Raw genomic sequence first — 17,316 nt, 5'->3', positions numbered from 1 at the left:
CCGATGTGTCACTGCTAACAGTATCTTACAGTTACATCTTTCCTTTTTGTCTTTTGTATACCTGCAGTCATAGATTTTATTTTCTTCGTCAGTTCTCTTGTAGTGCCAACCGCACTCTTTTGAAGTCAATTATTAAGTCAATACGTAATACTTAACCATACTTATACCCCTCCTGTATTTTTTAGGGGGTTTTGCTAGGAATAGTTTATAAGCTAAACATAAAATGCGTTGTGCAGTGGGTAGCTAGTTGTTTGAGTGATAATCAGACAAGAGGTGCCGATAAATCTGTTAGGTTTTATAGTTTTCCCAAGGACTCGGTAGTGGAAAAACTGTGGATTATTGTTTGTTGCCTTTATTGTTTAATTAAGCCTAAAACTTAAAGAAGATATGAAAAATAAGAAAAAATTAAAAAAAATTGTAACTTAAAATCTTGTGTTTGATTTGTTTACTCCGATTTTAGTGCAGATAATTAATGATCAATTATTTTCTTCCTTTTACGTGCTAGACTAGACGAAGGCTTTTTTTCCCCTCGTCACTAACGCCAAATAAGACAAGACAATAAAAAGCGAGCTCGTAAAATTTACGAAGGTTACCTTTCTATGATTAAAAAGCGAAAAACACAAAAAAAACTCAAATTTATTTTACAGATTTACTTTTTTCACTGTATTATTTATTATTTTCTCCAATCAAAATAGTACAACACCTATATTTCAATAAATCCGAAATAGTTCAATAGAAACTTTATTAATCTATTAAAATGACTTTTTATTGCCAATCAAAAATTAATTGTGTTATGACTCATTGTGACGTAATGCGCGAATTCATCCCAATTTCGCGCTCGGGAGTATCATACCTGTTATTTTTTGTACCATGGATAGAACCTGTTGATACAAGTGTACTTGGAAGAACAGGTGACACGAACAAAGTAGCTTCCAAGTGTTGCGCGCGCAACGTCCAAGCAGACCCTAACTAAGTACACTTGGATCGCATCAATTCGCCTTTAGGTTCATCGTTGGATTTTTATTGCATATTTTCTTCATATTTAAAAATTTGGCTCTATAGATTTCAATACTAATAATTCTAATCTCTTGAATTTGCTCTGAATTGTACCCAAGTACTTGTACCGTCTTGTAAAAAACCTTGAATTTTGTCTGTTATCGACCTGTCCGAGGATTTCGTCAAATTTTTTTTAGTTACGAACATATTTAACTTATGCAAACCTTTATATGCTCACTGTATACGCCAATTGATTCCAGTGCCACTGCAGTATTATTAATATCCATTTTTAGTACTAATATTATTAGGCTTTTTTCTTACTATCTTTTAATTTCTTTACTATCTTCTCAAGCTCTAGATCCCTTTATTTTTCTTCGCGAATTCTTTTATCGCATTTCTTTATTATTTTTTTCTTACACTATCACGTTTATCGTTACCAATTCTATTCTATATTATTTTAAACAAGTCTCTATCTAAATTAAAACTGCAATTGACATAATTGGTTTTAAAATTTAAATTTATTATGGGCATTAAGTTTATTTATTTTCAAAATCGGCTTTGTATTTTATTCATCATTCCAACAACAAATTTCCTGTAAAAATGAGGAAAACAGTCACAATGCTATAGGAGACACATTGGATGTTGGCTTCTTATCACTATTTTTGCTTTAAGTATAATGGAGTTTATTTTGGTTCTACTAAATTTGTATGAATTTGATTTAAGAACCTGATAGAGAAGTCTGCAAAATACAACAAACCATTGGCACCGATATTTGTCGACTAGGAGAAAGCATTCGATACCATAAGCCATCAGAAAATGTTAAAAGCATTGACAGAATGTCGAATAGACCATCGCTACACTAACATAATCAAATATATCTGCCAAAATGCCACAGCTAGCGTAAGACTATCTGAACAAGAAACAAATATACTCCTCGCTGTATACAGCGAGCAAGGTATGGAGACGGCAAGGAGACACAGTCTATCCAAAGCTATTCACGACGCTTTTAGAACATACTTGTAAGAAGGCACATCTGAACGAGCATGGTATTTTCTCGGAAGGCACGAGATTTGCAGATAACATCGTCCTTATAGTCGATCGTATGGATGATGCAATAATAATGTTTGAAAAATTATATCACGCTTCCTTGGAGGTCGGACTAAAGATTAATATGAACAAGACGCAAATAATGACTAATCTGGTGATAAATATTGCTGTTGATGGAAGGGATATTGTGCAGACTACATCGTATAAGTACCTAATGTGTGCTACCTGTACTCACTTATGGAGCGGAAACATTAACACTCACAAAAAAGGTAGTGAATAAGATTCGCGTGACTCAGAGGGCTATGGAGCGCCAGATGTTGGGTCTCTCTGAGAGATAGAATCCCAAACGAAGAAATACGTCGTAGAACAAAACAAGAGACGCTATCGAAAAAATCGCGTCGTTAAAATGGAATTGGGCAGGACACGTCGTCAGATTATCAGACAAACGATGGACAAAACGTATTTTAGAGTGGAGACCAAGGCAAAAAGCAATACGGAGCAGAGGACGCCCACCAACTAGATGGACTGACGACCTGAAGCGTGTTAGCAATAACTGGATGCAAGCCGCACAAGACAGATACAGATGGAAAGAGCTGAGGTTGATGATGAAAAAATTTGAATTTGTTGAGAAATAATTCAATAACTAATATAATGGGTAGATCTCATCCTTCCCAAGCACCCGTTCAATTATGTAACCACTTGTACACACAGACATTGCGTAAAGTTTGTATTTTTTTCTACTCGTAATTTCCCAGAAATTTGGAGTTTATCAAGAAGCCGAATTTAATAAACCTCACTCTTTGCTTACTGAATATTTTTTAGGGAAGTATATTTTCATTTTTCTCAGTTATTAATAAATACACATGTTAATGCAACATAATATATTAATTTTTTATTAAAATAATATAATATCATTTATTTGTATTTTTTAAAGAAGTAAACAATTTTGTACATCTCAGGTTCTGACATAAATCTAAAACAAAATTTGATATAAATGTATCTTTTTCAGACTTCTTGCTCTCGAATAAGATAATGAGGTATATTGTAGGCTCTACTATAGTAAGAATGTATGTATTTTGCTCCTAAAAATAAAAACAATTATTGTTAATATTAACTGTTATGTCTGACAAAAAAAAATGGGAAAGAAATATCTGGGATCAAAATATTCACTTCGCTATAAAATTACATCGATGGTCAATTTATGGAACAAGGAGCATAGCAGAAAGTCTCAACGATCAAACCTGAAAGAATAAGGCGTAAGCCAATTCAAAAAGGCACAGATAGTAGATAAGGAGAAAAAGTTTTGTAGATTTTTTTCTTAAATAATATATAAGATAGTAGATAAGGAGAAAAAGTTTTGTAGATTTTTTTCTTAAATAAACAGATCTTATGACATATTTAATCGAATATATGACGAGGAAGGAAAATATCAGGGGAATGTGTACATCTACAAATTAACACCAAACGGCACAGAAATACAAGAAGGCATTATAAATGTTATGTACTAGATATCAATCTGAGTATTATGATACCTCATTGGAGTCTATTAATATTGTCGAAACAGAAAATGGTATAGCGTCTTTTATCTTCAAATTAATTCAATCCCTGCTGTATACCCGGTGAAATGGAATAGTGAAGTGCAACATATAGCGTCTCCTATTCAAATGTCAACCTCACCTGTTCGTATCATGATCTAGATCATGGTCATCTGGTGCGTTCTGCTAGATAACCAACGAGGCTCTGACGTCCGAGTGTTTGCCGGGATACGCAATCCACCATGTACTGGCCAACGGCTTCGGGCGGATGAGCTGGTAAGTTGTCCTAAGATTGAGAAATTGGTCTCGAAGGCGGAAGAACCAAGAAAGTGGTCAACAAGGCAACGAGAAACCACTGCATTAAAGGTCCCTGATGACATCTCTAGTAAAGCTATCATGGCAAATACAACTAAAGTGGAAACAGTTAGTAATCATGGAATACAGAAGCCAAGATTCCGCAGAGGAGGTGATCCACCTCTATGTCACAGAGCTTCCCAGGTCGTAAACCAGAGAAACCCCTGTGACAGAACTGGAAAAGTGTCTCTAAAAACTTCAGAGTTGATTATTAAAATATGTACCTGGAATGTGAGAACAATAATATCAGGCTAGAAAACTTCATAATACCATTCAAACAATGACCAGACTTGAAGTAGGTATATTGGCATAAGATAAATGAGGTGGTCAAATAGTGGTGCTTGTATTGTTGACAACCATATGGTATCATGACGACTCAGGAAATAATGACGGTCAACATATGTATGGGGTTAAAGTAAACGTATGGGCTTTCTTAACAGCATTGGACGACGCCAGAGTAGATTCAAGATATGCTGCCCTCCTTAAGAATATATACGATGATGCTACTTTTCACGTAAAAATAGATGATGATCTGGAAACTATGAAAATAGACCTTTGCAAAGGCGTGAGACAGGGTGACACCATCTCACCCAAGTTATTTACTTTGGCATTAGAAAATGTCTTCAAAAAACTAAATTGGGTCGAAAAGGGATTAAAAATAGATGGAGTATATCTTAACCATTTGCGTTTCGCAGACGACATAGTACTAATAAGATATCCATGAACTAAAATCAATGCTACAAGATTTAAATCACAAATCGAATCAAATAGGATTAAAAATGAATCTCGACAAAACAAAGATATTAAGCAACAGCCTAGAAAACATCACGATAGATAACATCAATGTAGAAAAGGTAGAACAATATATATATATATATATATGTATATATATATATATATATATATATATCTAGGACATGCAATTAAAAACGAAAAGGAAAATCAAACCCTAGAAATTAAAAGAAGGACACAATTATCGAGGGCTGCTTTTGGGAAGTTGAGCTTCATTTTAAAAGACAGAAAAATCCCAATACACTTAAAACGAAAAACCTATGACACTTGTATACTACCAGTTGCAACTTATGGATTGGAATATAGGGATTATGTTAAATATAAGCCTCAGAGACAAAATTCCTAACACCGAAATACGTCGAAGAACTAAAGTAACCGACATCATAGAAAAAATAGCGACATTGAGATGGCAATGGGTAGCACATGTAGCAAGACAAGACACCAACAGATGGTCTCATAAAGTGACATTCTGGAGACCTCGAGAAACAAAAAGAAGCGTGGGAAGACCCAAAAAGAGATGGATAGACGATATAACAGCTGTAGCTGGAAAGCAATGGATGAGAATTGCAAAAGATAGGGAAGCGTGGAAACAATTGGAGGAGGCCTATGTCCAACAATGGATGAATGAAGGCTGAAGAAGAAGAAGAAAGTAAACGTATCTCTTCAATTGCGTCAATATGTTACAAATGTTATACCTGTTTCTGAAAGATTAATAATAATCCAACTGAATACTACTCCGGTCAAATTAAATGTTTTACAGGTGTATGCCCCAACCAGCGATAAACCAGAAGGAAAGGTAGAATAATTCTATGAGTTGTTGATAAATTCACTTAAACAAATTAAAAAAGAAGATGCAAGCGGTGAATTAATTAGTGATTTAGGTCTAGGGAAGAGAAATGAAAGGGGAGAAAGATTAAAACTATTTGTAGAGGAAGAAGAATTTGCAATACTAAATACGTTCTTTAAACTACCACCAAGACGTTTGTCTTGACGAGCAAATTTAATCCAATAAATGTACATACCTGTGTCATAAACTTATAAATGATTTTATCTATTATTTACATGCATACCAGTACATACCTGTGTAATAAACTTATAAATAATTTTATCTATTATTTGGAGATCGTTAGCAGTTTCCATTATCATCTTAAGTATAAGATCTGTCTGAGGAGACACACGCTAAAATACAAAGAAAGATGAGTAAAGTTGCACAATATATGTTCAAGTGAATAAATATCAAAATATATCGAATATTGATATATTTTGTTCATTCAGTTTGAATATACAACAATTTTTTGTAGAAACTAAGAAATCATTGCAAAATATATAAATATATAGGTTGGTGCTAATAAATATTTGCTTATCTTACATGTGGATGTGATACAATTATTCCATCATGTCCAGAGTTTAAAGCAATAAGTTTTTCTGACAATAATATCACATAAGTTGCGTCATATTTTCTTTGGAAAGTTACAATCCTACAACGTAAAGCAAATTAGAATATATAGAATATTAATTGAAAATATGTTACTTACTTTTGGTAATGATCATTGTATAATTTTGAACATAGCTGTCGCATGTCATGTGGCGTCGTCTGTTGAGCCAGTATATCATGAAAATATAAACTAAATTTGCTTAAAACGGCCCCTTTCGACTTTTGGAGCCATTGAAACAACGCTGGTAACGGGCTATTTTTGAATATCCCAAGTTTCCAAATCTAAAACATATTTAACATATACCTAAGTAAAGAAAATAGTAATAGTAATAGAGCAAAATAAGGACATGAAAGTTTTGAGAAGGAGCCTGCAAAAGGGAAAAATAGAAATGAACAAACTAAGAAACAGAGCAGGAGAAGAAACTACGAACAGAGATGAAATATTAACAATAGTCGTAGAATACACAGAGCTATATAGATCAAGAGAAACATATAACAATACAAATAACAATACCAATTACAGTAAAAACTGGTGGACTAAACCAAGGATCAGATTTAATGCCCGATATAACAAAATCAGAAATCAAAGAGGCTCTGAAGAAAATGAAACATAATCGAATCCCAGGCGAAGATGGAATAGTGTTAGAAGCAAAAAAAATAGTGTTGGAAGCATTAATAATCCATACTGAATTAAAACTCAACTTACAGAAGGATATATGAAGAACTAAGAAGGGGTGCGAGAAGAATACGTAGAAGGAAAAAGAGAGACATTTTAAATGGAAAAATACAACGAATAACACACTATAATAACAGAAGAGAGACTAGGAAATTTTACAAGCAAACCAAGCGATACACTCAAGGACACCTGATAAAAACAACAGTGTGCAAGAACAAAAACGGTGCAATTATCAGCTAGAAAGAGGAACTAATGAAAAGATGAAAGGCGCATTTTCAAGAGCTCTTAAACCCAGAAAGAGAACAAAACCAAGAAGAAGAAATAATTCACCACACAGCAGAATAACTAGTTAAGAAACCAACATTGAAAGAAACTATATACGTCATAATACATCTGAAAAATAACAAAGCGCCTGGAACAGATGGAATAACTGCAGAACTGATAAATAATGGTGAACAAGTGCTATGGAAGCCTATCCATAAACTAATCTGTCTCATATGGACACTACTCAATACTGTTTATTCATGTTAAAAATATAAAATCTGACTATCATCAAATATTTACAAAACCTCAATTAAAATTAAAATTATGTTGTAAATATTCCTAAATCGAATAAAAGGATTTTTTTATCATTATTTTTTTAATTTTATTTTCAAATTCCTTTTCAGGCAAGCTTCTTACATTTTATTGTCCAGTACCCTGGTCTATTTTGACACCTTTTCAAACGCTAATATGCTGGTATCGTAATATATTGTGTTTGTGTCTCGCATCGTAACCATGCTGATCTTCGTGACTTCTATAAAGATTGATATTCCTCTTCATGAATCGAAGGTTTTCTAGAATGTACTGTGCTGGTACAATAAGAATTCCTAATCTTTCATAAGCTAAGTCTCCTAAATCCCAAACCAGCAAGGAGCCTCACTGCCATTCTCTGCAGACCAAATAGTCTGTGAGTGTCAGCTGCAGACAAGGATAGTGTATGAAATATGTCAGTGGAATATGGAGTGTTACGTAGTACATATAGGCTCCAGTGACGCATTTTGAAAGATTTCTCGAAATAAAAAGACTTTTATTTAGTTTTTTGCATACGTTATTAATATGTGGGCCCCATTGTAATTTTGGGTACAAAAGAACTAAAAATCCAATCTCGCCGACTCATCATCATTCATATCACTCACATCCATCATTGTAAAAATCACGTCTTTAGTTTTATTGTTGTTCAGAACCAACCTATTTGCAGCAAACCATGGCTCAGTCATCTGCCGTGCCACCATAGAACCCTTTAGCACATGTTCAATATTATCAGCTCTAAAGGCCACTGTAGTGTTATCTGCAAACAGTGTATATTTAGCCTTATGTTCCATGTCTGGAAGAGTCATCCCAGAGGATTGGAAAGTAGGAACATCATATTTCTTATGTACAAGGGGGGAGACAAATTACTCTGCGAAAATTATAGGCATAACAGTGTTGTAAAATGTAAATTATGTTGACTACAAGATATTATCAGGAATTACATACAACCGTCTTGAATCATTTTCAGAAGAAATAATTGGTGAATACCAATGTGTTTTCAGCCCAAAGAGGTCAACTATAGACCAAATACATATGTTAAGTGGTATACATGAAAAATGTGTCGAATATAATAACAGCCGCCTTGAATCATTTTCGAAAGAAATAACTGGCGAATACCAATGTGGTTTCAGATCAAAGAGGTCAACTATAAACTAAATACATAATATGTTAAGAGGTATACATGAAAAATGTGTTGAATATATCATGCCTTATCAATAACACTTTTTAATCTAACTTTGGAAGCTATTATCAGAAAACTAGATATGAACGGCTGTATTAATACAAGATCCACTCAAATATGCGCATATGCTGATAATGTTGCCATAATAAGCCGCGATAGAAGGGTATTAGGTGAAAAAGCTATAGATTTGAAACAGGAAGCCGCTGCATTTGGTATAAATATAAAAAAAAAGAAAAACAAAATATATGGAGTGCACAAAGTCGAATCGACATGAGATTCTGAAGATAGACAACCTTACCTATGAATACGCCTTCACCTTTCCTCACCTAGGCTCAATAATAAATAACAGCAACAACGTTAGGCAAGAAATACAAGAACGAATTCTTAGCGGTAATAAATGTTTTTACACATACAAAGACTTAATAAAAAGTAAGTTACTGAAACGTCAGTCTAAGTTTAGAATCTACACAACAATAATTGACACATTTCACACATATGGTGTGAAACGTGGACCCTTTCAACCACTGATGAAAACCAATTGAGAATATTTGAGCGCAAAATATTGAGAAATATATTTGGACCAACCCATTGCAGCGATGGTTCGTGGAGAATAAAAATGAACTATGAGCTGGATGAATTAATACAGAGTGCAATATCGTTAGATTTGTAAAGTCACAAAGACTAAACTGACTTGGCTACTTAAAAATAATGCCAAATAGTCGAACGGTAAAAGTAATCCTGAGATGAACACTCCAAGCAAATAAGATAAGAGGAAGGCCTCGTAAAAGGTGGATAGACGATGTAGAGGAAGAACTTAAAACGATGAACATCAGGCAGTGGCGAAGGAAGCTATCCGACAGGGCAGAATGAAAGAACGTTGTTAAGCAGGTCAAGACCCACAAAGGATAAGAGCTCCATTAGAAGAAGATTACTCGCAGAAAGATCTTCAAAACGTGACTCATCAGACTTATTGTCCGATAATCGCTGCATGCCTTTGCACGATGTTTCTTTGGTATTGTGACAATGTGACACAATGTCGACTTAGCCAATTAGTTGGTAATATCCCCGTGTCATAAACAATGCTTTAATTCTATTTTTTCCATTTTTTGCCATTGGCATAGCTCTTATATAACCTCACTTTTTGTTATAGATGGACCTGTTATACCAATTGGTGTATAGTGTTCTACTCTTTCATCTTCAAATAATTCAGAAATGTAGTTTTTCCATTCTTTTAGCTGTTTTCATATTTTGTCGTTCACACTTTGGGATAGTTGTTTCCGGCAACCTCTTTTAATCTCTTGTGCAGATAAAATGTATCGTGTTTCTTTTTATACTGTTTAATTTCATTACATTCTTCTCTATGAAATTGTGTTTTCGCATGCCTTATCTTTTGCCTGATTAATTGAGTGGATCCTGTTGTATTCGTTTTTATCTTTATTTCCGACTTCTGTTCTTTGGTCAACGAGTCTCACTATTTGTTCTGTCATCCACTCCTGTTTTCTTCTTGTTTTTACTGCACTTAATTTTGTTTCTTGAACGGCGTTTAATATATCTTATATCTTTAAGTCTTGTCCAGTTTTCAACAGTACTTCCTCTTTGCCTGATGTCTTCTTTATTTTTTGTTCTAATAAACTGGCTATTTTTTATTTTACGATATCATTTGACATATTTTCCCTATCAGTAGTAAGTGTTTGCTTATTCGTCCTTGTACCCAATTTTCAGCGAACTGGTAGACTCAATGCTTTGTAAGTCTGGTTGATCCTGAGTTGAGGCCTCATGCCAGTTAAAGAAATTTTTCAAACGCCATAGTATAAGATCCAAACGTGGTTCCGTGGCTTTGAATTGGAAATTCGCGACTGAATAAAGTCGACTGACCGACCGACGGATAGTACGGAAAGAGGTTCGGTACGTCTCATGGTTTGGAGAAGCTCATTCATTTATTCTTCCATTTATATAAGGGCATTTTTCAGCACATGATGTATATAGGATGATAAGGCAATGTAAGAATCTGACAAAACATCATAAGACCTACGATCAAAATGTTTAACCTTATCTGCTCAAGTGGTAACCTATAACATACATGGTGAACCTTGCTAGAAAACTAACGAGGTTGACCATTGAGTATGGTCGGAATAACCATCATCATCAGTGGTGCTACAGCTCTAGTTGAGCCTTGACCTTCCCCAGTCTATTTCGCCAGTCGTTTCTGTTCATCGCCAACCGTTGCCAATTTGCCGCGCCGATTTTCCTTGCGTCCTCGTCCACACCGTCCCTCCATCTCAGTCGTGGTCTGCCTCTACTCCTATTTCCCACTGGGACCGATAATAGAGTTCGTCTGGGTGGGTAATTTTCATTTGTTCTTGACACATGTCCAGCCCATCTAAGCCTACCTATTTTTATGAAGGATATTACATCTCTACCATTTACTATTTTTTTTATACTTCTCGTACAATTCGAAATTATATCGCCTTCTCCAAATACCATTCTCACAGAATGCGCCCATTATTCTTCTTAGTATCTTCCTTTCGAAGACGAGCAGAAGATTTGCGTCTGTTTTGGAGATGGTCCATGTTTCTGACCCATATGTCAGCACTGGTAGGATGAGTGTTCTATATATTATTAGTTTGGTTTTCTGGCTTAAATTTCTGTTATTTAGCTGCTTGCTTAGTCCAAAATAACATTTGTTTGCTAGCAGTACCCTCCGTTTTACTTCTTCAGATGTGTCATTATCGTTTGTTATGAGAGAACCCAAATATGTAAACTTATTTACTACCTCAAAATTATATTGGTCTATACTGAAGTTTTCTTCGGCGTTTCTAGCTCTATCTCTGTTATTTGGAATAGATGGTTATTACACCATATTTTGTGCGGCTGTCAAGAAGGTGGAAGTCATCTCTTTAAGTCCTCGTGTAGTATGTGCGATCAAATCCAGATCGTCAGCGTAAGCCATAATCTGCGTTGATTTATTAAAGATTGTTCCCCTATTGTGTAACTCGGCATCTCTTATAGTCTTTTCTAACGCTATATTAAAGAGAAGTCACGCCAGCGCGTCTCCCTGCCGTAACCCTGCATATGTTTCAAACGCTTGTGACATATCGCCTTGTATTTGCACTCTGCAGATCACTTTACTCATAGTTGTTTTTACGAGCCTTATTAATTTATGGGGAATGTTAAGTTCATTCATGGCTTCGTATAATTTACCTCTTAGGACGCTATCATACGCTGAATTAAAGTCCACAAAGAGATGGAACGTGTCAATATTAAATTCATTGTTTTTTTCTAAGATTTGACGTAGCACAAAAATCTGGTCAATTGTTGACCTACCTGGCCTAAAACCGCTTTGATACTCACCAAGGATTTCTTCCACGTACGTACTTAAACGGCTGTACAGAGTGTTGGAGAATATTTTGTACATTGTATTCAGAAGAGTTATACCCCTAGGAATAACCATATGAGGGCAAAATATCTATCAAACGAGGAATTAAAAAAATGAAGCTTCACATAACCTAGCAACCCGCACTGGCCACAGTCTTAGGTATATGGTAGAAAACTCTAAGTATAAAAAAATGATAGAAGGAAAAATGACCCTTAGTCTTCGGCAGTTCCTTGATTATGGTATTGGTCAAGTCCAATTACGATCAGTATACCAATATAAATGACAACTGCAAATAGCTTTTCACAACGCACATACTTTGTTATTCGATCAGAAATTATTAATTAAAAGATTTACTTACTTCTCTAGACTGCATTTTGCTTTCCCAAGCAGCTAATCGAGTATGTGCTCCATGAATTAAAGCTAGTGGTGGTAAAAATTCCAATGTTTGTAACTGTGTCAAGGCCTTGAATAATTGCTCTAAAATCTCACACTCTAAACTAAAGACTGCTTTAACCGGGGTCAAACCTATGTCTGTAAATCCTTCACTATTTTTTTCTATAACTGTTTCTATATGCAACAAAATTTCGTTGTATCGAATTTGTTTATTTAAGCCCATATTGTATATTTTTTCATATCTGTTATTAACATCTAAGGAATAAAAATTACTGAAATTGACACAAAAAAAATAATTTAGTAATAATAAGTGATTACATTCCAGTTGTTTTCCCTTTTTGTACAAACGACATATTAAGCCTAGGCTCCACTTATTTCCCTGCAATTTCTTCTTCTGAGCTGAGTTTACAAATTAAATTGTGTATGGCATTGGTTATCCATTACCTACCATTACTATTTTTTTTTATTGGAAATAAGCCACAATTGAAGTTAAAAATAAATTTATTTTTGATGTTTCATTAATTTTATTTAGCTGAAACATCAACAGCATTAAATGTTAGAATCAGTCAACATCAATCTTATATTAAAAATAGAGAATTTGATAGATCTCAAATATGTAAACACGCATGGAAAAATGAACATAGGGTTCAATGGAAAGATTCAAGCATTATATATTCTAAAAGAAACAGATGGTAAAAAGAGAAAAATCAAAGAAGTGACTCTAATTATGCTAAATGAGTCTTATTGTGTCCTAAAATTCTCCGCAGAATACAGTAGAATCTGGTTATCCATATTAAAGGAGGAAATCAATAAAAATAAAATACCACTATTAATAAGTCAATAACATATCGAGCATAAATCATTTATGTTTTCATATCATATACATATAAAATAAAAGAAGAAAAAGAAGACATATAAAATCAGAGTTTGGTGTTTATTGAGAGTAAACTAAATATAAGACCAAAAACTTATCATGTCATGATAGTATTACGAGGTTTTCTCCTCATGATTTACTATGGAATCACTAACAGAAGAATTTTAATGTCATCATTAAGTGGCCCCTGGAATGCAACTCAACAATATTGGCAATATCACTTTAAAGTTGTCTACTTTAAAATATATAATATATGTCTGAATTGTCAATATGAATGAGTTAGATAAAATTAAATTATTAGCAGAATTTTTCACCAACTAACAAAAAACTAAACTTTGTGTAATTTATTAATGTTTTGTATTTTGAGAATGATTTCCGAAGTGGAAATAGAAACGTCAAAAATAAACTTATTTTAAACTTAAATTATGACTTATTCACAATAAAAATAGTAATTACATCAAAATGTCACACGAAAATAGCTTCAGAACAATATTATCCACCATGATCAAACAACTCTGCTGATCACAGATTCCATCACAGATTTTTGATTTTTACGACCATTTCTAATTCATCTGCTGTTGGGAGCTCCACAAATTCCTCGTTTTGAACTTCTTGTTCTGTACTGTTAGCAGATTCACCTTCCTTTGCTTGTAGGCAACTTGGCTTGTTTAGTTGCATATGTTAGTTTTTGGTTTAAATTTCTTGTGATACTTTTCTGACAATAGAAAGTTCTTATTTTTCCTTGGCTAATATCACATCGAAGCTGTCCTAACATTTGTTGATTTTCAATTCTTTTTTCTTTGTATGTCTCTCTCCTCATTTCTTTCCTTATCTATTGTTGTTCTAATTACGCTTTGTTGCGTGATCGTAAATACCATGTTCTTTTCACCTGTTATTCCATGCACCATTGTTCAATCCACTTTAACTAAAATAAAATATCAAAAAACCTTATGTTACTTTACTTTCATTTGTAAAATAATTTATTAAAAAGGATACAAATCAATCAAATTTATTCTGGCCTTTAAAAACTGTACAATATTTTTACTTCCTTTTTGAACTCTTATATCACCTGCAGATTGTCTAGTATTGTCCTCTAACTTTTTAAGATCATTTTTCATGGTTTCATAAACGGACCTTAAGGAATTCTAAAAAATAATCAATATTTAACATACTGGTTCAGCAATATTTTGTAATGTTATGGCAATTATTACTACGAAAGAAAATAAGAAGAGAGAGAATTAAGATTTCCCTACTCCATTTCAATTAGCAACATGCTATACCTACTCCATTGAAAGACACACACACAAGTGTTTCCCATACTCGACACCATAATTCTGTTATTTTGCTTGATATGTTCAGTGTGTGAACTTAAAATCCTCATGATAACTGCAATATGTCAAATATCAAAACTACCAAAATTTTCAGGAAGAACAAAAACTATCCCATCTTTACATTTGGTGTCTAATTCAATGAACAAATTATCTTCTCTATTCAATTTGTGATCCACTACCTGTCTCTTAATCATCTTGTTATAATAATAACAATAAATTTGTTCAATTATTTCATCTAGCTTGACATACCTATGATCATTTACAGTTCAACATAGGCCATCTTTTTAAAATAAAATATTTTTGATCAATGATAAATTTACTCTTTTATCTGCTTGTTTAGATGATATAAACATAACTGATACATTTATGTGCTGGGATATTATTCTTAGATACTTACATCTTTTCTAAGAAAGCTTTTATGTTTATTTTGTAAAAATCCTATTTCCATATAGCTCTTCTCTGTTAAAGTTAATTGTTGTAAATAATTTAAAAAGGCACCCCATGGTGTTGTACATCCTTTAGGTTCTTTTTCTTTTTCCTATAAAAAACATTTATTTTATGTTAATAAAAAAATTGTTTTTAACATTTAACAATAATTCATTTCCAGGATACATGACTAATTTTTCTGAAGAACTTTATAAATGGTATGCAAATTATATACAGTTTTTCAGAGATATTGGCAGAATTGATAAAAAAACTGGAATGGACAATCACCTAAATATGGAGCTCTAAATATTGAAATGGTGCAACATCAATATCATCAATATAAAATCCAAAAACATCTATTTCATCAGTAGCCCAATAAACAAATTGGTTACATAGCATATGCCAACTTATTTTAAAAATGTACTTAAGCTCTCATTCTACCAAATTGTAGTGTATTCAAGTGCTAGTTAATCTAACACTCCAAATGACTGCAAGAACAATAGAAACATTTTTGAAAGAAAATTCTACAAACTCATTTACTTATATCTTTAACTCAGTTATAATAAATTAAGTACAGCACATTTATATATGCAATCTATTGGCAACCAAATACTACACTTTACAAATACTTTCTCTTCATACAGCTGAGTATATAATTTTATTTCAACATTAAAAAAAAAACTAAAATTATGAATATCACAACAATTATGAAATACATACCTATAAAGAACCACCTTTACATCAGTATGTTCTCCTACAGTATCTTCAATGGACAGACAATTTAGAATGGAAGAAAACATGCTTCCAAAAAATTGTTGAACGCAAGAATGCAGGGAAAGGGACCTTAAGGACAGGGATTAAGAGATTGAGAAAGAGATGGTGAATGAGGACACAAGAAATCTCCTTGACAGTCGATGGTGGAGGCTACAGACTGTAATGAATGAAGAGGTTTGCTCAGAGAGGCCAGGGCTCGAATTAGGTTGTAGAGCAATAAAACAGAAAATTGGGTTACTTTTATTCTAGAAAGTAATATTAATGTAATTAATTTAACAATAAATTTAAACAAAAGTAATCATTGTCATCTGCTTCAAGAATTAAAGGCAAAATATTGATTCTTTTCTTATAAACTTAAACAAATTTATTATTAAAGTAATACTTTTATTCTGTTTACTTACAATATGTTCTTTGGCCTTTTCATAACACAACTGTGATACATGAGTAAAATAAATATGTAGAAATTCGTCTTCACTTTCCATTTTAATAAAATAAAAATTAAATAACAATAATAAATAATTTAACACTTAAAATATCTATTTGACTACGGTTTAACATCACAGTTAAAATATGCTTTTATAAATTTAATAAATTTTGATTTGATCTCTAGTTTGACATTTAAATGAGTTAGAGTTAGAATTTAAGGTTATGTTTATTTTTCATCTTCTTCTTCTTTCTTGCTTCACCTGTGGCTTGCATAAGAATGCATTTCTTAATCTTATTTCCCTGGATATTTGAATTTTATGCTTGTGGGTTTGTATTCTATTGTATTTTTTGATTTTTCTTTTCTTTAATGGTTTTATTCAATTATTCTAAATGGATTCCCATTCTTAGATTGTCAGAGTCTGAGTATGCTAGATTGATTTATGTTTTTTTCTTCTATTTTAATTTATTATTTTAGGTTTAGATTCGCTGCTATTTTCTTTTTCTTTGTTCTTGATTTGTGTAGTACATATTATTTTTATAGTTAATAGCAACTTAAATGTAATGGTCAGACCCACATTCTTCGTAATTTGTTTTAAGTGGATGGATTAGATAATCAACAATTGATTTCAGTTTCTTCGTTGGTTGTCTCCATGTAAATTTATGGATTTCTTTGTGCTGGAAAAATCCGTTCATGAACTATATGCAAGCTTTGACATGTCTTTCTCTTCTCTATGTTCACCTTTGTTTTTTACTCTTTCTCCATATTTTATCACTATGGGATTGCTTCCTTTTCTTCCAACTGTGGCGTTAAAGTCCTAGCATACAGATTTCTTTTTTCTGATTTATATTTACAAGAATGTTTCCTAGTTTCTCGTAAAATTAATATTTTGTGTGCGCATTAGCGTCTTAATTACTTTGGCATATGCTCCTATACCGTCAATTATTTTTCCATTTTTTATATTTGCTCGTTTACTTATTCCCAGTTTTTGATGTTTTTTAAAGTATTTTGTGTAAAATATTGTCACGGTAAAATTAGATCCAGAATTGAGCAGGCCAGAGCCGCTTTTAGAAGGATGTTCAAGGTATTATGTAACAGAGACCTAAAATTGGCATTGCGGATCCGCCTAC

General features: G+C 33.0%; 1 protein-coding gene across 1 annotated transcript; it reads right to left on the bottom strand.

The window, feature by feature from the left end:
• Positions 1 to 2,913: 2,913 nt before the first annotated feature.
• On the bottom strand, positions 2,914 to 16,404 carry LOC140443361 (KICSTOR subunit 2-like). The gene is made up of 8 exons (XM_072534582.1): positions 16,164 to 16,404; positions 14,960 to 15,100; positions 14,228 to 14,376; positions 12,323 to 12,599; positions 6,260 to 6,441; positions 6,094 to 6,202; positions 5,805 to 5,903; positions 2,914 to 3,125 (listed from the first exon to the last, which is right to left on the bottom strand). The coding sequence occupies exons 1-8, from the start codon at positions 16,242 to 16,244 to the stop codon at positions 2,955 to 2,957; spliced, it is 1,209 nt and encodes a 402-aa protein (XP_072390683.1). The 5' UTR covers positions 16,245 to 16,404; the 3' UTR covers positions 2,914 to 2,954.
• Positions 16,405 to 17,316: the final 912 nt, after the last annotated feature.

The sequence above is a fragment of the Diabrotica undecimpunctata genome, chromosome 6 (assembly GCF_040954645.1).
Source record: "Diabrotica undecimpunctata isolate CICGRU chromosome 6, icDiaUnde3, whole genome shotgun sequence".
Taxonomy (NCBI): domain Eukaryota; kingdom Metazoa; phylum Arthropoda; class Insecta; order Coleoptera; family Chrysomelidae; genus Diabrotica; species Diabrotica undecimpunctata.
The sequence above is the reverse complement of the archived record's forward strand: the minus strand, read 5'-3'. Positions and strand labels throughout refer to the sequence as shown.

What these genes read in the sequence shown, in the direction of transcription:
- LOC140443361 (XM_072534582.1), bottom strand. Translation starts at nt 16,244, where the DNA reads ATGGAAAGTGAAGACGAATTTCTACATATTTATTTTACTCATGTATCA. An exon ending in AAAGCTTTCTTAGAAAAGAT is followed by an intron (nt 14,377 to 14,959) that starts GTAAGTATCTAA and finishes ATTATTTTTTAG; the next exon opens with AATTCCTTAAGGTCCGTTTA. An exon ending in TACAATGATCATTACCAAAA is followed by an intron (nt 6,203 to 6,259) that starts GTAAGTAACATA and finishes TTTACGTTGTAG; the next exon opens with GATTGTAACTTTCCAAAGAA.